This window comes from Bombus huntii, chromosome 2 (assembly GCF_024542735.1).
Source record: "Bombus huntii isolate Logan2020A chromosome 2, iyBomHunt1.1, whole genome shotgun sequence".
NCBI lineage: Eukaryota > Metazoa > Arthropoda > Insecta > Hymenoptera > Apidae > Bombus > Bombus huntii.
Window position 1 is genome coordinate 7,986,237 of NC_066239.1, and position 23,962 is coordinate 8,010,198.

At 32.5% G+C, this 23,962-nt stretch overlaps 1 protein-coding gene across 4 annotated transcripts in view; it reads left to right on the plus strand.

Moving 5' to 3' along the window:
- The window catches only part of LOC126878348 (potassium voltage-gated channel subfamily KQT member 1), a 73,036-nt gene extending 60,768 nt beyond the window's left edge, over window positions 1-12,268 (plus strand). For all 4 annotated transcript variants that reach the window (XM_050641088.1, XM_050641089.1, XM_050641090.1 and 1 more), the window contains 4 exons: window positions 165-257; window positions 4,162-4,318; window positions 10,149-10,271; window positions 11,231-12,268. In XM_050641088.1, the coding sequence (XP_050497045.1) occupies window positions 165-257; window positions 4,162-4,318; window positions 10,149-10,271; window positions 11,231-11,332 (475 nt within the window). In that variant the 3' untranslated portion in view covers window positions 11,333-12,268. The remainder of the gene's footprint in view (window positions 1-164; window positions 258-4,161; window positions 4,319-10,148; window positions 10,272-11,230) is intronic.
- Window positions 12,269-23,962: the final 11,694 nt, after the last annotated feature.

Here is a 23,962-nt window from a genome sequence, read left to right on the forward strand (position 1 = left end):
GAAAATCTTTGGAAATTTCGCGGGGAAATAATGGCTGGTTCGGGAAAGTTGGCGTGACAGGAAACGTCAACCGGCTGAAGGGCACTTTCTCTGGAGCGGTTTTGAACGTCGAACGAACTAGTTCTTGAGTTTGGTAGTGTGAGTAGCGTATTTCCGGTTGGCAGGGGAAGCCTCTTCACTTCGCAGACGAGCTCCGTCACGGAGGCTACCAGCGATGAAATTGACATTGATATCGAGGAACCACAGAGAGTCACCACGTAAGTACGATTTTCTTTCTGTCATCTTACTGGATTTTCTTATGAAGATACGAGGAAAAGTATTTTAACCGAGAGATGGAGGCAAACTACACAACGTTGTGATTTTGTGCTATGGAAATGTCTTTTGTAAGTTACCTTCCTTTGACTGAGTCGATTGGTTAAATCGGATTTGAAGAGTTGATTGAATAAATCGAGATATAGGTAACTCTTTTGATTTGTGATTATATTTTAACGTCTACGAAATACTTTTTGAAAAATGAAAGAGATTTGTAAGTACATATACGCTAATGTGCGAAACAGTAATTTGATATTGAACAAATTTATGTCTGTATTTCGTAGAGACAATAAATAATTGTTGACATAATTCAGAGTTTATCAAATGGTACCTAGTATTACAGAAATCTATAAATAATTTGTAGGATGAATAAAAAGGTCTTTTCATTAACTGTCGCTCGATTCGATATAATTTAGAGTCGACAAAGTATATAGCACATATGTAAAGAAAGGAAACAAAATTTGGATTTTAATAATACATGTTTAGAAGACGCGTGGAATAAAACAAACATTTTTTAACAAATTTTCATCCAAATGTTATTAAAATTAATTATTAGACGATTTAGATACTTAAATACAAAAAGCATGTGTCATCATGTCAAAGTGAAATCGTCAAGAGACTTTTCCCACTCTAAAATTATCTAATAGAAATTTCATTAATCTCCAAAATATTCACAATTACAAAAAAAAAAAAAAAACAGTAATATTTTTGTCGGTGTCTAAATGGAACTGCCTTGAAAAAACTGGCAACGATAGTATCGTTCGACTATTTTTCGTTTGCACGTCGAGTCTGTTAACAGCAAGCAAAATCAAGGCATAGGCGAAAATAGAGGAAGCCTACATCTTCATGCAAATTACTTTCATTTTGCATGCGGAATCGATATTAACCGGAGAATTTTCGTCCAGCACGTATGGTTTCTGTAATACATGCTGGAAACAGCTCGAAACGGCACCGTACAGTGTGCATCCGATTCAACGATTCGGATCTCGTTAATGTTAAACGTGCCGCGATTCATGGTCTTTCTGCTATTCGATCGATCTCGAGAACCGCTGCAAAGCAAGTAGGTAAAGCGTGCGACGAACAGAAATTTAAATATGCTCGAGAATCACTGTTGAATGCAAACAGCAATTATTGAGTGTAACAACGACTCGTTTTGTGGGGGTAAAGAGAGCTTGTACCATACACGTATTTCTTTCTAATATCTCAATCTAGAACTTTGTATTAGGTTGTCGCAAAAGCTTCTTCCGTTTCGTAAGGAAGTAACAGATGCACAACACTTTTTGTTGTATTATTTTATCGAATTAGGTATAATCTAGGAATATTATTTCCTTACAAAACGCAAGAAACTTTTACAACAATCTAATATTAATATGCTACTTATTTAAAACAAATTTTTAAAATTTTAAAGATTCTTGCGCCGATTCATTAAGGATAATTGTGTTAACGAAATATTTCATCCGCAGTATCTTCTCAATCAATTTATGTCTAATCTTATTTTTTAACGTTGTGATCACGAAAAGAATATCAAAGACTTGCTTAATATCTTGTTTGTCACTATTTCTGTAGTCTGTCGTTCATGCAAATAGATCATACAAATTCTTTTCGTGCCTCTGATTTAGATATTGAGCTTTCATGAACTGTCTCTTGTTCTAATTTCGAATATTTTTCGTGCATCTTGACGACATTTACCTCGAGAAGCTACTACCAACAATTATCCTCCCCTAGCCTTGTCCAGGAAGAATTTTTTCAAAATTCTCCTCAAAGTGTTATTATCGAAAATTATCGCCGCCAGTAAACCAACAGCAAAGTTGGTAATATATTAGGAAAGCAAATTCCGAGCACGTGGCATTGACATTTCGAGGAAGTCTCCGTTCTCGAAAGCGGAATGGAGCGTTACCTTGCGGCGGCTCTCGTGAAAAGCTCCTCTTCTCTACTCGTCTGTTTCTTTCTCTCTTTCCCTCGCCCACTTCAAAAAGCACGAAACGTAAGTGCTTTTTTCACCGGTGCATTACTTCGCTTCATGGACGGCCTACATTCTTTGCAAGCCTGGCACTCGAACCTCCGACACAAAGACAAGTCGCGTTCAGAATTTTTCTTTTTCTCCCGTTCTTCTCGCTGCCCCGCGACGCACATCCCTAACGTTTGATTCGCGAGTCGCATCTCTCTCTCCCTCTCTCTCTCTCTCTGTTTCTTTTTTTCTCTATTTTATTTTTTGCTTTTCTAGCGTTTCGGAGCTCGAGTTTCCCGCGTTTCATCGCTGAAACGTGAAATCGTTTGTGAAAATAAGCGGTCGGCGGCTGGCCAACCGTTTTGTCGAGCCACTCCAATTTTTCCTGTGAATTAGGAATGTTCGACTCACGAATTGAGAATAGATAAGTCGAATGGTGAAATTTTCCCGGTGAGCAAACAAACATCTTCCGCTAGATTTGGATAAAGTGCTGAAAAATGCTCTCCATTTATGCAGATTGTTTAGAGAAAGGGTGTTTAGTATTTGAATTGAATAAACGGATCTTGTATATTATTTTTATCTGGTAATGTTACTGTAATTTTTCTGTAATTTATGTATAAAATCAAATCTATAAAATCTATATAATCTTTGGAATGCAAACTTTGGCAAATGAAAAGTCGCGAGTAATGCGAGTCTTTACTGTATAGTATCACGATAAGAAAGCTGGTCAATCTTTGGAACAATTTCAAACTCATTTGAATAATTTCTCATTACTACGTTTAATACTGAAAACTTAAAGTCACAAAACAAAGAATGTATTGTATTAATGTTTCATTTTCGTTCCAGTTTCAGTTTCTAGGAAAACACACGTTCAAAAAATGGTAAAAATTGTAATTATTCAATTTTGCAGTTGCCCGAACAATTTAACATTTCTTTAAATATTATCTTGTTCTATTATAAATTTAAAATAATTCGATATTTAAAAATAACACATCATAATACGCATTTCAGTCAATAGCTAACTAAATTTAATTTCTGTGTTCACATAATTTGTAGAAATAAATTAATTGACTCGAGTAATTTAGCGTTATAAGAATAAGAAGCAATAAGAGCGCAAATTACTCATAAAATTCCATGACACGGAACAAGGAACAACCAGCAAACATCGCATCGTTTCGCATAAACTCGCATCATCAATTGCGACACTAATAAACGTCGAAAGTGTGCCACTGACGAGATTGTTGGAATAACACGAGTCCTTTCTTAGTGGAATACATATGCATGTAAAATCCTCCCTGTTCCATTTATGTACGTCTCTCAATGAGAATACGTCTTTACTCGCGGTAAGACAGCATTGAATGGTAAACAACCGAAGGACAGCCACTTTTCTCGAGAATGTCCTTGTGAGATAGATAGCACGCGTATCATTTAAAACAGTTAGTAGAATCGTGAACTGACAACGGAAAATATTTTCGATAAGCAAAGTTATACGAGTGTTGACGAACTATAGTCGGTGTTGGATAATAAAATAAATTCTCTACTTGCGCCAAGTTTCTCTTCCTTTTATCACATTCAATCAAACTCCTTTGGACGGTTTTTATATTTTCCCTCCTATTTTTTCCGTTTTTAAACCGAATCTAGCTCGATTTTCTTAGACTTCCAGTTTTTATAAATAATAATTCGAACAGAGGAACAAATTTTATTTCAATATGAAATAGTAAACGATTCATAAAGTAAACATAATCTTATGTATAGGATAGATCTGTGTAAACGGAAACGAAGAAATATTAATTGTGATGCGAATGGTGAATCATTATGTAATGACGTATATGTATATTGGAAAATTTGTTTGTTACCAGTGTGAGTAAATTGACTGAAAATAGAATCATTACAATTTTCAGGCTGACGGAAGCACATCGAAACGCCATAAGGGCGATCAGGAAGATTAAGTACTTCGTGGCCAGGAGGAAGTTTCAACAAGCACGGAAACCGTACGACGTGCGCGATGTGATCGAACAGTATAGTCAAGGTCACTTGAATATGATGGTTCGGATAAAGGTAAGTTTTTGTTGCTACTTTGTTTCGTATTATTATGAAACGACTGTACGAGTTAGTTGCTGATAGACAGAAATAGTTTGGAATATAGAAATTAATAATTACTACGATACAATATGATAGTACAGGGATAAGCAAATAAAATAAACTTTAGATATATGTAAATCTATAGATTGTGTAACTTCCAAATCACATATACCTTTAGTTGCAACTATGTTCTATAATTAACTTAAAAAGTTACCACTGCAGCAACATTGTTAACAAATTGAGGTTTTTAGGTGAAACATTGCCTTTAGACAAATTGTCCACACTGTAGTTTCAAATCATATTGTTCTACTTGAACTATAGTTCTGGAACATTATCAGAGAACTCAATTCGCAAGTTGCACATTTGTCATGCTAACTTCCTTCCTTGAATTTATGAAATGTCAAGTTACCGTTGCGAGATCCAAAAATTGTACACTGGAAAACAGGAAAGTAAAAAATCATGTAACTTCCTAGCTGAAATTTTCGCGAAACATTCTTCCTTATGGCATTTTGAACAAGAAATAGTGCCTTAAACTTTCATCTTTTCGTTTTACGAACCCTATTGCAAAGAAGAGAAAAATTTCAAGAAGGAATTTTGATTAAGGAGAAAGCTGAATCCTTTAAGAGACTCGCGAAGCTCGCAAGTTCTATCGCTAATGCGAATATTAATGTTTACCTGTGTACACACGCAGGTCAAATATTTGAGCAAAGCAGGAAAGATATAAAAGATGAACGAAAATATCTTTCATGTTCAAATGTAAATCTTCGTAGGTAATTTTCGAAAAAATTGCTAAGAGGCGGAAGGAAACTTTTATATTTACGGACAACAGGAAAGTTCCGTCATTACACGAACGAATAAAAACACAAGAGTTATGAATAGAGAAAGAAAAACGAAAAGATCACATAATATCACGCATCAATATTTTTTATTCGAAAAGCATTTTTTCCTAACATATTAGTTTCCAATTAAATTATTTCTATTTTAGATATCAATTTCTCCCGCTATTTTGTGGCCTTAAAGCGTCAATCTTAACATTTAAGAAATCACGCATGTATAACTTGTCAAATCAAACGACAAAATCTTATTAAAAAAAACAAGATAGCAGAAACAGTGGCATTCGAAAATCAACACATCAGAAGTTGCATCATTTTCGATTTTTAACTGAAGAAAAACACTGATGAAGATGCGAATATAATTTCTTTCTTCACTGATCGTATATCAATTTCACACATAATCAAATTTATATTCGTTAATTATCAAAAAGACAAATATTTCGAAAAATGAAATATATTCTCTAGTAAACTAATTAATGAGCAAAAAAAGAAAGAGATTGAAAAAGTAACAAAAAAGGACTCGTTAATAATATCGAATCGTATCGACGCTTATTGAAAATTCTCTTTATCGCCATCTGCGCGAATACTCGTCGATTCTCCGTTAAATGCAAAAATAAAAAAGAAAAAAGAATAGCGGAAAAGGAAAAATAGCAAGGAGAATAAAAAAAAAAAAAGAAATCGATCATCGAGGCGAGTAACGTTTAGCATTTCGCGATAGAACGTGCTGTGAGCTGCGGCTGAGAGACAATGGCAGCTGCTACGTCGCGTATCATTTCTCATCGGAGAAATGCAGATTTCGCGTTGTCGACAATTATTACGTCTCTGCCAATCGCTGCGGGCGAATAAAGCCAATGTCAGACCACGGGACAACGGAGTTGTCAATAGAAGGAACGACAGGTCTAGGTTAGGTGATCGGCTGTCGACATAATAGCGTAACCAATTGGAATTATATCAAGCATACTCGTGTGCTTGAACTTTGCCGTGTTTTAAGGGATAACCCTTCATTAATAGAAAGTGAAAACCGTTTCTCTTTAATATGACTTTATTTCGTTATGCTTGCGAATATTTTCTTCGATTATTGGGCCAATATAACGTTGATATATTATATCGATATATCATGAGAAGATGGTTGCTATTAGGATGCTATAAAATTAATTGAACTATTGTACGAATTATGGTTAAGACTTGGATGCGTTCTAAGTTTCTTGAAATGTTGCATGGCAAGTATCTTCTAAAATTCCGCATTGAAGGATTCGGCAAATGTTCTTGTTAATAAAAAAAAAAAATGATATTGTATCAAGTTCTATTTGATTAAATTTTTCATATAATATTTTATTAATTAATTGTATGATACTAATTTATTAAATTTATTTGAAATATCGATTAACATTTAATCCGTTCCAAATATAATACACTTCCATTATCATTTATTCTGCTCTTTACAAGTTTTGCGACAGCAAGGACTTTAATATTTTAGACTATTCTAGAGGCTTGCATGAAATATTCAGAGGATTTCATTGCCAGGAAATTTCGAGAAGCTTTTCGGAAAGGATTTGTGAACTTACTCTACGAAAGTTCACCACAAATAAAAGATTTTTTGTCAACAATATATTAGCGACTTCGAAATGCGTAAAAAATTTGTATTCTATTTAGACACATATGGAGCAACGATTAAGATTATTCATTTATTTACTAAACATAACTTGTGTATTAAATATATCGCAATCTTCTTGAAAGTGACGCAAAATTAAAAATACATCTAATATATGGTCTATGTTCATTTCTATTCATTCAATTCAGAAAAATCTTTTATTTTACATTTTTTAATGGAAACGATAGATATTACAAGGCCAACGTAAAATGGGTTTCACTGTCATTAATTAGGCGGTCATTTATTTCTATCTATTTATTATTTATTTCAATTTTTAATTCTTACTAATGAATAAAAAATTGTATTGGCTGTATGCGAATAAAGAATAAATCAGCTGTACTGCGCCACTGATATTATTAATATGAACAGCGATAGGGAAGGATATTTTTATAACTCAATAGTGTGTCCCAAATCATTGCGCAATGAAGATAGACTTATAGCCGAAAACGACGTAGAACAACGTTTCCTGCGACGGAAACGCGAGTTAAAGCCTATCTTGAGAAACGCAATTTCAAAGCGCTGGCCTAGGTCGCTACAGTACAATCATTTCGACATCTATCTAACAATGACAAAGCAATCGCTGAACGCAAGTAAATGAAATTAATGAACGAATTCTTTACAATAACGATAGTTAATAACGAACAAATTGGAGAAATTTTGCAAACGAAGCCGATCGGTGGACAAGAAAATGCAAAAGGTTTCATACCGATAGCTCAATCTAATACTGAGTAATCGATGAACATACGTAAAAATTGGATTTTTGCAACAGAAAAACTAGTTGACAAAAAATAACCAGGAGATATGCCCTATAAAATGCAAAAAAGAATGATTGCGGTTGGTCAAGCCGTTTTGCAGAAATAGACGAACATACATAAAAGAACAAATATATGTGGAATTTAGATACCTTCCTTCTGTTTCGAAATCAGTATAAATTAAATATAAATTAAATATAAGTCGGTATAAAAAATGATGCATACATTATTCGATAAATGTGGATTGTCTCTAAGTATTTGATAAAAATATATTACGTTAAATTTCTTCTCAAACATCGTTACGAACTTCTCGAATAAATCAATATGTTCTCACATATTTGAAAATTTCGTTATTAAGCCATTCGTCACGCGAAAACTATTTATTTTGTCGTGATTAATTAATACAAAAAATTTAACGAAGCCAACGAGATTCATTATCGTAGATCCGACGCTTGTTATCTACGAAAAAGGATATCTACAATTTGTTCTGATTTTCCTAGCGTTGAAACGAGTCGAAAATTCTGAATAACAAACTCATCCGGAAATGATGTGGAACACTGTGATTATTCAAAGCGAATCATCGATCATATTGATCCAGCTTACGCGAACGAGGCATCCTTTGTTCGAGCGAGAACCAGGCTTTGTTATATATTCGGAAAATCGATAGTATTCTTAAACCTTCACGGTATCACGCTAAGATGGCGTTTCCTTATTCTCATACATAATTCTCAACATTATGGTAGTTGTACGAACATCGATTTGTTATATCGTTATAATAGGCAGATAATATTTCATTGTTTTTGCAATTTTTGAGATCTTCAATAGCGTGCCGAGATACGATGAACCTCGATATGTTATGTTATTAAGTTGGATTGATATTGGTTCGGATTAAATTCTTGTAATTATTCTTTATGAATTTCTGACTTTGTGCAACTTGCATATAATATACCTACAGTATTCCTGATAACGAAAATAGAAGATAACCAACATTCCTTGATTCATTAATTATTGATACTTAAATTATAAATGATTGATGTTATTGATAGTAAATATCTACTGATATCGATAAAAATAATTTAATACAAATCTAGCGCAGTCCAATACAAAACTGGCCAACAATCAAAGAAACGTAATAACTTTACGAAAGTGTAAAACGAGAGTTTTGTACCTTTGAATAATTATAAACATTTTAGGTCTTGATATTATGTAAAAAGGCAGTAACATATAATATTCTCCTTAAAGAAGCTAGTGATGTATTTTTTACCTTTAAACAAAACGCGTTAAACTGTGCAAGTGAGTGTGAATTTGCAACAAATTGCTTGTTTAATAGATACCGGTTTCTTTTGTATTAGTAACTGCAAACAGTGTACGCTTCATTCGTATTATTTTTTCACTCGATGGCCCCATAATCTTCACTAATATGTATATACTATACAATATATTTATTGACCTGAAGAAAGTATTACTTTATAATTTCTCCTAATCTCTGTGCCAACATTAATTTATCACCAGCATCAAGCAAGTCGACGGTATTTGCCGTTGCTCGATACTCGTGAAATACGATTAATTAATAAGGCTAATTAAACATTTCTACAACACAATCAATTTCGTTCGCTCGATAATGCGCGTATGAACATCGAATGTTGTTTTTCGATCCAGGATAATGAACGGATAATGCAATATTCACATTCGAAAATCCAATTATACGTTTGATGTGTATGTATGTATGTATGTATATATGCCTGTGCGTGCGTGTATATGTATACATAATACGATGTACTTGAGCACGACGCCTGGCAAAATGTCGGTCTCTGAGCGAGCACGGTCTCTGCGTGCGTATAATTGTATATTAAGTTTGAGGGAAAATTCGACCCACGAATAGGAAAACGCAAGTTAATTACATACTCTGATAATAGAAAGAGAATTATGAGACTTATGAATACAAGAATTATAAATACGAAATAATATTGTTTTCAACAAGTAAACTTTTATTGATCAGAAAGAAAAATGACTATAACCGCCATAGGTGTATTATAAGTAAGTTATATTACAGATTAGATATAAGTAAAATGAGGCTGCGTTATTTCTTTTAAATTCCTCTTACTTGAGACTGCACAGAGTATCGCATTTAGAATGAATAACTAAATTATTTTAAGTGATATTAAGTGATTAAAACAAAGTATCACGTATAACTCTGAAAACATGTCAATAACTGGACAGTGGATATTTATGCAAATGAATATTTTTATAAACGATATTAAAGAAATAGAACTTAAGCAGAAAGTATTAGTTATTAAATATTATAAGGAGTGTTCTAGTTTCAGAGTATTATATCTTATGTGCATTCTGTACATTTCTGTATTTTCAAAATCCCCATAAGTGTATAGAAATCCGCAAGTTTATTAACGACTCTTACGTTCCTTTATTTAATTACATACGTCTATTGTATTAAGTCTGATATCTTCACGTTAAACAATATTTATGTTATAAAATTCGAAATAAACAACTCGTTTGTTTCTAATTTTATACCACATTACACCGTTAAGCGTTTAACCTGCGCATTTTCACAGGAATTGCAGAGGAGGTTGGACCAGACCCTGGGCAAACCAGGCAGCTACCTAGCAGGAATCGACCGAGCAGGCAACGTGAAACCGATGACTATAGGTGCACGTTTATACAGGGTCGAACAGCAGGTGAGTTCCGTCGTGACCCTTTTTCCGGCTCCATTACATCCTCAATGCTGATTTCCCCTTATCTATTTTGAAAGGAAGAAAATTTGTTAGTCTTTCACAGTATATCTCCTTTCACTGTAGAATTGCAGATGAACAGATGTAATGAGAGATATAATTTTCAATTTGTTGGGTGCCTACGCAGCATCGTGCTGAGACACTCGAGTTCAGTTCGACCGTATTAACACGGATAGTTGCATCGTAATAATATAATGCGATAACAAGGGTTTCAAAGTTGACGAATTCAAGAAAGATGTAATTCGAGTATCATTAAGTGGAAGTTTAAGTCGTGTTTAAGTTTACATCGTGCTGAGATACTCGAGTTCAATTCAACCGTATTAACACGGATAGTTGCATCGTAATAATATAATGCGATAACAAGGGTTTCAAAGTTGACGAATTCGAGAAAGATGTAATTCGAGTATCATTAAATGGAAGTTGAAATTTTCATTGCTCTTTTCCCTTCCTCTTTTAAAGATTGTTCGGGGAAAATTAATAACGATTTTCGTTACAACTTTTGGACTGAACCATCTTCTCCTTGTATTTTTCTACGAAATCTAAGAATCATGTTATTAATCGTCTCCTTTGATTAAATCCGTCATAACATTCTCCGTAATAAATGGTATTTAACCGAATCTAAAATCATCGATCGATTCCTTCTCAGAATTTCTACCTCGTTTCATGATTTAAAAATAAGGAGAAACAAAATATAAAGCAAAGAATATAAAAATATAAAACATAAACTCGATCTATTAATCTTCTCTCCTTGATCTCTGAAATGAAATTAAACAAAAAGAAAAAAAAGAAGGAATAAAATAGAAAGTCCAAAGGAAACTATCTCGCGTCAGGAGGCAGAGATTTTTCTATCCAAAGCGTCGCAGTGAGAAGATTGATTCTTATATGGAAACCATTTCTGTCCGCAGTTGTCCGTGATAGACAAGAAATTGGACCAGCTGGTCTACGTGCTGAACGCAGTGGCACAAAAGCAACAAATACCTCTGAGGAGTATAGAGGACGACGTGTAACAGAAAGCCCCCGGCGAGCTCGTGCCATCTGTTTCGCGATCACCAGCAATTCCGTGGACTTTGCCCCGTGTTACCATAACCAGCGTCGCCTCGAACATGCTCAGCAAAAGCGGCTGAATCGATGTCTCCGATAGCCCTCGAGCACGGCACATATTTACTGATTCGTGAGACTTCTCGCGTCACTAACCGAGGTGGAGATAACGTTCAAAGGAAACTGCAGGCGCAGACAGTTTTATCGGATTATTCTCCCATTTGTTTTCTTTTTCTTCTTTCTTTTCCCGTCTTTTCTTACTGTTGTCGCCGGTGATGAAAGGATATAAGAAGAAGCGACGAATCGCGAAGAATCGAAAAGATATCGATGTAAGTGATGAATCGCGAAGGAATGGAGAAGTATCGAAATAAGTGATAAATCGCATCAAGGATTTCGAAGACCACCGGAAGGAGTGACGAATTTGGGTGGATATTGGAAGAAGCAATGAATCGCGAAGGATTTGGAAGAGCATTGAAAGAAATGATGAATCGTAAAGAATTTGAAAAAAAGTATGGGAAAAAGCGATGAATGGCGTGGATGAAAGGAAATGGTGGATGCATTCAAGGTAGCGAAGGTTTAAAGTAATTTCAGCAAAGAACCACTGATAGAAATGAAAGCTGTGAAATAAATGAAAAACGAAAGATAGATTAGTTGATTGATTGGCTAATTAAGACGCAATTCAGGAAGATACAGTGAATTAAAGAAGGAATGAATCTGTCATTAAACATTCAATTGGTAGTTGTAAAAACAGATTTGGATTTATTTTAGAAATGGTGTATGTTGACTAAACTAAATTGAGTAAGAGTAAATGAATAATCTGTTGCTTGTTATTGGAATATAATTGATATGAATCGTGAAAACATCAAGATAAATAAATATAACGTGAACGTCAGAATTGTGATTAGCAAAAAGGAAAAAGGGAAATAAGATGCAATGATTAATAGAACGAAACTACAATTTGTTTTATTTTTCGAATAAATCCGAAAACAAAGTACGTTTACGAACTAAAGATCGAAAAGAATATAGATGATACACAGAAAAGAAGTTACAATAGAATCAGTGAAGCTTTGATAACTCCATTACTTCAAACTCTAAAAATTGCTTTAATTTTCAATGACTCGTAACATGGACTGTAGCTAAACGAATAGAGGTGAATCGAAGCAAAGCATTCACAAAATCAGAAGATCATACAAAATTCGTTTAGAACAAAAAAGAAAAAGGGAAGAAGAAAGAACGTTAAAAACTCGGAAAAGAAGGGAAGAAAGAATGGAAGATATCGTTTCCTTTAAACTTGTTCGCACCTCGTCGATAGGTAAAAGAGAAAAAGAACACCAAAGATTCAAGGAACTCGCTTTCCCCAGCCCAGAGGACGCGCTTCTCCCGGAAGAAATCGGTTCACATTTAAAGGGATTGAAAATTGGTATGAGTGGACGGGAACGAAAGCTCACTGAAGATGGAAACGTTGTCACTTGGATACTTCCGCTACGCAGAATCAATGGTCCTCGGAGAATAGCCTTCGCGAAACGATCACGCTAAACGCACAGAAACGATAATTCTCTTCGCACGAACGAGGAATAGTTGCCAAGCTGATAGAAGCGTTAGAAACGTTGGAAATGAGAAAATAAACGAAAAATTGAATAAAATAAAAAAGAATTTAAAAAAAGGATAAAAATAGAAAAAAGGTACAGAAGATTCTTCGTTGGTGTTAATGGAGATTTAATCGATTCACTACGTCGATCTTCGGCTGATCGGCGTTTCTTCGCGTCGCACGTTGTAACCAAGAGATCGAAATTCCGAACGAGTCGAATTAATCGGATCTGCGGGTGAACATTGAAGAATTTATCGAAATATGTGTTTTATAAAGAAACGTGATAAAAAAAGTTGGTAATCGGAGTAGGGAAAGTGTTAAAATAAGAAAACCGAAAATAGAAGAAGCTTCTTCAAAAGAGCTACGTGGGACGATACGCCGGAGAAACGACGCAAACGTATTGGGAACATCACTTGGGCCAACTAGGAATAATAGAGAGGAACAATAAGCAAATAAAGAGAAACTTCCTAGACAAGATATATCTCTATAAATAGGCTTATATACATATATTATATATATATATAGAATAATATACTTATTATATACATTGTGTGTTTGCGCGCGTGCATGTGTGCTTGTGTGTATATATATACACATACAGATACAACTTCTAGTCTCCGCTAATAATGATCAATTATTAAGCCTTAAAATTAATCACGGACTTTACAAAACTTGTTGCTAGGCTAGTTAGAAGGAAATCGAGGTATAGCCGCGTGTACGCGTGGACGATAAGCGGGAACACGCATTGTACAAAAACGCGATGTCGAGTTCTATACATACTTTTGCTCGAAACGAACATTTTTCTCCCTCCCTCTCGCTATCTCTTTCTTTCTCTTTATTTTTTCTCGATTTCTAACGCAAACTTTGCCGGACTACGTGAAAATGTTATATATGTATATATATCTATACTTTGAAATCGTTGAAATATCATCTTCTCCTAAATGATCTTTGATGCAAATGTAGAATTGGTAGCTATATAGGGTATTCGTGGTTTTTAATTCACTCCGCAAGTTTTGTGCGAATATGTCTTAATGTAAAAACGATGCAGGAAATTACGAAAAACATTATCTTTTCTCATGAATTGTCGTAAAATCTGTCGTAAAATTTAATGGTTTAATCATTTAAAATGGTTTAATCATTTATTTCGAATTGCTTTCCAACATTCATAGTCGCGATTTACTGACAAATATTTGGTTTTCACAGATCCAAACTGTAATAGAATGAAGTAAGTTTTCTCGGCACCATCTTATATACGAAAATTGTTCTGAAACACGACAGAAAATATATAAGAGAGCAATATTAACTGATGGATATTTAATTTTCTTAATTGTTACTTTCATTAAATCTTTTTGTCTCTGTTAGAGACATTAGAGAATTATTGCCTTATAAATCTCTGATTAAGAACGTCCAAATATTCAAAAAATTTTATTCAATACATTTTCTAACATATTTGTACAATCTCAGATATTTATATCACGCCACGAATATCTTATATCGATGTTGTTCGAAAATGCATGAAGGTGATTGTGCATTTGGACGCAAGAGACGAAAGAATAGTGATAGTGGAAATATTGCAGAAATAAAAATAAAAAGAGAAAGAGAAAAAGAAATTCGAATTATATTCTGCATGTATAAATACATTTATATTTTCTACGTAGGCTATCGAATATGGCATATAACGAATTGTAATGTTACTGACACCGTAAAATATTATATATAAATTCACATCTAATTTCTAAGCGATTCGAGACGTGTGCGTGCATACGTATGTCGTACAACAAGAAGCATTTTTCTGTCTATTATTTATTTTTCAATGACCATTCGAGTGTAAAGGAAAGGTTATATTTTATTTATGGCTATAAAAATTCTGGGCTCATTATTTAAACAATAATTAGAACTGAAATAAGTTTCAAAAAGATGAAATAATTATAGAGCATCTCTTTTTTTTTTGTATAGTACTTATCTTCGTTGCTCCTTTTTCCTTTTTCTATTGCAATTTACCAATGAATTATAATAACAATTATTTTTTTATTTGATATTTGATAAGTTTTTAAATATTTAATAATATTTTTTATTTGATACGTGTAATTTAAATCAGAAGTTCGGCTAACAAAATTAAGTAGCCTCGCTTCGCTTAAAGGTGATTAAAATATTTATTCGAACAAAATAATAATTTATATCATATAATTAAAAAAGAAGAAATCTTCATCAAAATTTTTCAGTTCAAGATTTCAAGCAATGTATCCATGTTCAAAGATACAGTAAATGAATCTGTGATAAATCAATTCTTTCATACTCGATCATTTCGGTTTGAATTTAATTAAATCAACAAGAAAGAGAGGATATCGTTATACATTCGAATGGTAAAACAAATCGGCATCTTCTGCGAATCGTTTCTTTGAGACGCACGTGTGCTTTGGAAATGCACGAAAATTTTTCAGTTTAATCGATCTCTGTGCGGGACGGACCAGTTTCTTGATAACTAGGATTACGTACATAATCGGGCGAAATATTGCACTGAATATATCTATCGTCTTCACTATATTATTATTAGAGTCTAACGTAACGCAATTCTGTATATATATATATATAAATACATACATATGGATATCATATGAATATATAGCGAGAATATATAACTTAAACGGAGCAGCTTTTTAGGAGTATTTTTGAATCGAGTATCTTTTTAGTATCATTAAAAATTTTTCAAGGAAGGTAATTTCTCGAATGCAATTGGATATATAAAAAATTGTAAAATATATGTTGTTAAAGAGTTTTCGTTCTTTTATAGTCGACTATCTAATCGTAATATATAAGTTGTCCAATTAAGACGAACATATTCCAGTCAATCGATCGTAAATGTACCATTAATAATTATTAAGTTATGTAATGCTTATTTTTATGATCATAATTCGGTTTCTTGTCATTGTGGTAGATTTTTCGGTTTGTAAGTAGCTTCGAAAACGTTGCTACACTTCAATGGAAACGGAAAAATACTCTGTAAAACGCGCTCCAACGTATTAAGATTGTACGATATAAAGATTCTATGGTGCCTCTCACTCGACTAATTCCACTATAACGCAACTAATTAATAATATCAACGATAGAATTAGGTGTAAGATAGCGTTATAAATAACGTAGGAGATATCGTAGGACTATTAAACTATATTATAATGGCAATATATACATACATGTAGGTACGCTCCGAAGGTACAGCACGAATTTTTCAATTTCGTAATGCAAAGTCGCTCGACGTTAGTCTCTTTCGTCCCTGACAATGAAACGTTTCTCGTTGAATAAGTATACAAATAAGAATAAAGCAAGTTAATAATTCATAAATAAACATGTGTAAATAATAATTCACGGAGACAAGATTATGGGGAAGAATCGAGAAAATTGTACGAAAGGAGTGTGAAGTTAAATCTTGAAAGCAATTCTTAAATAGCAATATCTCTGTACGCAACAATCTTCATGCTTTCATATGACGATGAAAAATATTTGAAAAAGATACGTTATGTTGCAAAAGAATTGTTAAATATTGCAATTAAAAAAGTAATCAGAAATAAGGAGGTATACGTGCAATTCTTGTGTTTTATGGATGAAATATTTTATGAAGAATACACGAAGAAATTATTGTTTAAGAGGATACAAATATTGTTCGAAAGTAACGTTACTGCGAAAGCTTTGAGGATGCAACCTAATTTTTTATTCATGCAATATAAACAAAAAAATATTATGATGATAATGCTCCCATACTACCCAGATTATTTTTTGTATTGATAAAAATTCAACGAGAAACGTTTTTTAGGATCTCGAAACTTTTATGTCATTAATCCTAAAATCGAGTCGGTTCAATCGATCGTTTCAAGAAAACGTTTTAAGAGTTTATGAATTTCAAAAATCACTCGATTATTATATTGCCGACCACAAGTAGAGACAATCAATAATGTGAATACGCGCGTAAAGAGTATATAAACATTAACGATTTCGTTTTCCAATAAAATCTCTTTGTGAACAATGATTAATAATCAATGTTGGAACACACGATTTTTCGATTCTATGAGAATACTCTGGGAACATTTATTATAAATTAACTGATAATCTCGGGAGAACAGCGTGAAAGAATCGTGTTAAGTTTAAACCAAAAAGTTATATAAGTGATGAATTTTAAGGGATGAAACTCGAGGTACGTTTTTGGATCATAATGAGAACCCGTACTAGATAGGTACTGGGTAGATTCTAGACATTGCAATAATTTCCAAATTGACCCATTGAGTCAAATTTAAGTAACTTGAGAAATCTGACAAACATACAAAGATAATTTTATATGTATATTTTTTTTTATTAAGTTTTTCCTTTTCCCTTTACTATAACGTAAACTATACAAGAAGGAAATTAAAACGTTTAAATTTGTATGAAATTTTTTTACGATAATATGAAAAGCAAAGTGTTATAAATTATCAATGGTTTTCGTATTGTTTAATTTTCAGTTGAAACATGGATCGGTATAATATATTTTATAAGTATATATTTATTATACACTTCTATTTATTTCAGTTACTTGATAAAAACAATAAAATGTCAACATTGTCCAGGATTGGTCACGCGAATTAGCCATCTATCTCATACGGCCTCTTTTCCTGAACATATATCTCTTGAATAACTTACGAGTATGTACTAGTAAATAACGATATAATTGCATTTTCACTTTGTTGTCACGTTACTTATCTACTATTGCAGTCATAAGGGTCAATACGAATAATTTTATCTGAATTTGTACAAAAAGAAGGATCGAAACACGGGCAATCGAAGCGTCCAAAAATTATACTCACAACGGTATATCTTATTTTCGTTGTACAACATTTTAACTGGACCACCGTAATGTCTGCTAATTACAATAGAAAACATTTAAGAGACTTCGAATATAATCAAATTGCGTATAAATATTATCATGTTTATTCATATAGGAAGGTAGTATTAATCGACGCTCATCAAAACCATAGTGATTAAAGAAAAGAAAGAACATAAAAAAAGCATAAGAAAAAGAAATAAAAATTATCTTAAACTTCAATCTTAAAAATCATGTGAAATCAGGAAAACTTTCCCAATTATTTTTTAATCGAATCGTCTACAAATCTTTACCATAAATGTGCTTGAGAAGTAGGTTGTATCTTCGTTTGCAAAATTCAACATGTTTCTCGTTATATACTCCGAGCATAGAGAGACGATTTTTGCGAATTGTAAAGAAATGTTATAAAGGATATGTATAAAAATATATATTATCACAGTCGTGATAATGTTTTACAACTTTTACATGGTTGATACGTTGTATTTATAGCTTTGTTAAAAATTGTAGAACATTTATGGCGAGGATCTTGAAAGGCAAGTAGTGTTCGCGAATCGGCCGAAAATACATGTAATACGATTGTTAATAGTGTACGTGTAACGTATATATCGTAAAATGTATAAATAGATATACATGTACATAGACGCTTTTGCTTCGTGTAATTATACAAAATTATTCGCGGATATTCGGTTGAAACGAGATAGAATGTAACTTTTATTTAACACGTTGCCTCTCGGTTTTACAAAGAATGAATTTTAACTTAAACGTAGCAAAAATGTGATATCTACAGGAAATGTAATCTTCGTTGCGGTTTAAAAGAAAAATTCATTTCACTGAGGAATTAACAATTGAATAAACAACAATGGTATGTTCGCGCTTTGTTCATACCATCGGGTTCTTCCGAGTTTATTTTCAACGAAGGAAAAGACATTTAATGAATGCATATTTCTAGATGAAAAAGAAAATTATAAAAAAGATTATATAGTAGAATTAGAAAATTGAGCGCAAAGCGTTAAAATCGTGGTTTTAAGATATCTCGGATGTACTCGTATTACGCGAGTTATAATTCAACATAATACGATAATTACGATATTAATACATTGCGTACTGATCTTGCAATATTAAAATTTTACACTGCATATTTAAGGCTAGATCGATTTCACATAGTGAAAATATTGACGTTATTCAATAATCACATGCAAATCAAATGAAACAATGGCATAGTAACAAGTTGAAATACCGTTGATCTTCATTAGACAGCTGGTATTAAAAAAGAATTTAATTCTAATAAAAAAAAAAAGGAGAGTGGACTAACATTCAACTGTCTAGTTATAGCTTAGACGAAATTTATTTAATTTTGTCCAAGCTAAATTAAGCAAAATTTTTTGTTTTTCAACAAATTCTTGTTTTTGAAAGCTGAGAAAGATTGATTAAAGTTGCAATGGATTTGAAAACCATTTGTATATACGTTTGTATAGTATACTACTCTTCGTAGTTTCCAATGAACTATCAATGAGATATTTTAATCGTATTTTCTTCAAATCGGGTGTATCATTCGATAATTTGATCTTATGATACGCCCACAATAATACTAATACATATACTGTAATACGGCAAAAAATAATTTTTATACAATATTCTTTTCTCAATACTTTTCAATACTTTTATATAATATTCTTATATTGCAAACCTTTACACACATACTTTATATGAATTATGATCAAAGCTTTTTTCAAAATTTTTGGAAAAGAAATTTGAGAAACATAGCTCCGTACGCAATGTGTTAAAATGGCATCGTAGCGTGTATAAACAGGGAAAAGATTAAATCTACGAATTAAAATTTCAACAAATTTTGCAAAAGTTCTTGCAGTTCGCAATTAGAACGTGTGATAACCTTTAGTCGAAATTCTTTCCTTTCTCTTAGCAGAAACGAACCAGTTTCGTCCTTTCGATTAATCTCTATTTGCTCGCAATTTCTAAAATAAAACATGCTATTGGATCTTTAACACTTTTATGACAGTTAGAAATAGTGGTAGTTTCTTCTAGTTTTCAATTTAATTTAATTTCTAGTTTTCAATTTAAACGTAATCACAGTAACAAGTGTTGTGAAATTACATATATACTTGTTGCTATCGAACGAAAAGTAAAAAATCTTGTAGAGGAAATGAAGCGAGCAATACTGAAACGTCGTTTCTTGTAAATCCTCATAACTCAGTATCAAAACAACAAACAATAATTAGCGTTAACTGTTGTTATTGCTTTTCACAAAATTATAGCGTATGTCACTGAGAATTTGACCCAATAAAATTAATTCTACCTATTTCGTCTAGAAACAGAGAAGTTTTGTTTATGAAACTGTTTAATTTGAAAATCTTACATCGTTTTAATTAGTTCACGAAAGTTCGAAATTACTTCGCGTTTTTACATCGCGTCACAATCAATCTCGCTAGAGAATAAAGTAATAAATAAGCAGATTATAATTCTTGCTACGTGTTACGCTAGATAATTGCAATATCGCGTCCTACAAAGGATGGACATAAAAATGTTTTGTCACAGAACGAATTTAATCGAATTTAAGCTTTATATTAAATTATATCTTTCGAATTAAGTTCGCCTCACGGCTGGCGTGGTCTAACTTCAAAAGCTTGGATCGTGTTGGAAATTGTTCGAAAATCTAATTCAAAAATGCAGCAGCCATAGTGATCGAAACACAAGAATATTCGCAGAATTCTAATATTGTCAATTATTTATTGTACCTAAAATTGGTCTTTTGTTTCAGTGGCATTTTCGAAATAAAATTAAACTTTAACAGTAAATTGTATGGAAAGAACATCGTTTTGCAAAATGATGTTTATGTCGTAGGTTAATTCTTCTTAATATAGATTCTCTGTAGTATGTACATGAAATATAACATTTATAGACTTTCGATTACTCGCTAGATTTAGGAATTTGAAAATTATAACATGTAAAGGTTTGTATGTTAAATCAGCAAGTGAAGACTATTAAGTCACACCGAATCTTACATTTCGTAAATTCATATTTTTGTAAAAGTAAATTTATTCTTGTTGTCTCAGTTCGTACGATGTTGTAACAAAAATCGCGAAACGTTTGCTAATACGCTAACGCAATTCCTTAATTATTTTTATTTTACAAGTCTCCCGGAAAACATTCCATAAGTTTCTAACAAATCAACTTTTCTTTGAAGACTAATATTAAGAAATTAATTAGGAAATTCGACAAATAAATATGGTAATGATTTTATTATATAAATGACTGGTGCTTTGTTTTATATATCCATTCGATAAAGTATATGTAAGAAAACGCAAAAATTTGTCAGAATTGTAATACTTTGCTCATACAATATAACGTAGCTATTTATTGTGTACTTGTCCACATAGTGCCGTATCTTTAAAAATAATTACTTTTAATTTTTATTCATTCTATCTTTATTGAAACGAACGTGATTTCGTATGTCCTTGATCCGTTAGTGTCACAATTAATTAAAAAACCTTATGAATATAAAATTTCTTAAATGAAGAAGTTACTATGTATTCGAAAAGGTACCTACAATTAATTGTAACGCACTGAGATAGATAATAGATTATTAAAAACTTCGTTAGAATGCAATGTTTGTAAGATTCATTAACATCTGCCTCGATAGTTTTGATATATCAGCAACGAAATCGAAAGCAATAATCGCTTAATTACAGAATTATGCTACCGATGCTTCTACATATAATAGATAGGTAATTTCCATTTTTTTAGTCTCACGCCTCGATCATGTAAAATCAAACAGCCAAACCTGCGTTGTTACTATAATGAATCTTGTTCTCTCTTTAATTAAATATAAATTGGTACGAACGCACAAAGAGATATTAACTAACAACATAGTCCAATAGTTCAAGTAAAGATACCAGTTGTTGTGATGGTTAACCAATGTTGAAATAATCTCCTTTTATCCTCAGTCGTGATACTTTTGGATCAAGGATCAGTACGTTTCCTGTATTAACCTGGTTTCACGTTTCTTGCATTTTTATGTGTAGATGAAATCTAGTGCATCAAAATGTGTTTTAAATTATAGAAAAGGAAAGAAACCTGATACACGAAGGACTTTTTCCAATCGTCAAAGCGAATTCGACGTGTACCATAATTACAAAGATGCATGTGATTTTATATACTGGATAAAATAAAACGAGAGAAAGATAAAATCAAACAAAAGAACGAAGAAAAGACACGATTTACTCTATATTTTCGAACAATCATGAGACAAACCTACTTGACCGAAATGGATACTAAATCCTATTTCCATATATGAAATCAAATTTTATGTAAATCGATTACAATTAATTTTTCATTACAGTAGAATCAATTTTAATCGAACCAAGGAAAATGAATGTCTACTTTCAACTTTTAAACAAACTTCAATGTAAAATCCACGCTCGATCGGATTTTCTTGAAAGAACGTGTAAATGTTATCGCGATTCTAAAATCGACTAGAAATAAGGTCGGAAATGAAAGTAGCTGAACAATTTTGCGATGCAGGAAACGTATTCGTTGCAAACGAAAGAAAAGAAAGAAAGAAAGTAAAATAATCGCGAGAAGGGTTCACGATCGAATCTTTTGAAGCTACGGAAACGAGATAAACGAAACTCAATCATATCACCGTAGTTGCCTCTACTATCCGCTAATAGTAGCTCGTCGACAATACTGTTGACTTTTTAACGTTAAATGGTTGGAACAATCACGGAAATCTTTAAAAGCAATCCGATTTCCGCGATCGATCTGACACGCGCTGTGTTTTTACTACTATTCTCTATTATAGTTACCGAATAAACGAGCTATCTAACGTGACTATCAATTACGATTATACTTAACGATCACGCAAAACTATCTTTAAGATCGTACTTGAAGAGTTGGAAAGCTAAATGATAAATTCTTCGAAAAAATAGCTATATATATTAACTCTGCTTGCGACCTTTCCGCCATTTTTTGTCCAATCGTGTTTTTTAATGTTAAAAAGGTTTCTTAAGTTTAAGGGAATTGTGAAACAAATCGTCGATAAGAGTAATTTTAGATTTGTATTTTATATTGAAATTTGTCTGGTTTGTTAAAACAGATCCGAAATTGGCATATAAATACTCAGGAATCGTAACAGGATTAAAAGAATTTATTTATAAAGAAATCGAATCATTACTTATTTGTTTAGCGATATTGAGATATTGCAATAAGCTACACATGCTTTCCCGCTATTGCATGATATCTATATTTTGTTAAAGGATCGTAAAAACCGGAGCACTGTAACAGACAAAACTTGGAAATCGTGTAATAGCGTGAGATATCATTAGAAATATCATTGGAAAAATAAAAATGAATTCTCGTCATTTGGTTTTTTAACTCCTTCTACTGTAAATACATGGCATGTACTTACTTACACTATGGTTACTATATACGAATACAGACGTTTCGAGCGAATTGTGTTGCCCAAGAGTGGCGTTATGAGAACTCGTAAAACAATCGATGGATCCTCTGGGAAGTTCGCACTAATATTTAATACGACATACGATAATTTGTATAAATAATGTCGAAGTTATCCGAAATTAGATATTTAATATCGAAGAAATTATAGGATTATTTCTAAATCGAATCGTATTTAAAATGAAGGTAGATTAAGCAAGCTATGATACAAGACGGAATATTTACGATAAAATGTATAACTAAGTTTTAACACGAACGTTCCATGGGATTTAATAATATAGCAGAGCGATATGTTGTGATACAGACACAATGTCAAATTACTAAACTCGTTCCAATGGCACATCACCAAATATTTATATAATATGATGTACATAAACTTTAAGAATCAAATCTCGAAAGGTTCTTGAGCAACATTATTCGTTTTAACAGTCTGTGCAATATAAAATAGACTATACTATCGCTGTACCGATAAATCGTAATCGATAAATACAGAGATCGACGTATTGAAAAATATAATCGGCAATTCAACCTGTACGCTGTAGTTTGTCCAACTTTTGCACTGGCTGTGTGTCTTTTTCTACGTTCGAAAAATTGTCGGCCGACCATTATTGTGAGGACGTAATTAAAATATTACTTCGAAGATATTGGAGTCTATTCCGATGATCGTATCTCTGTTTTGTATGTTTCTTA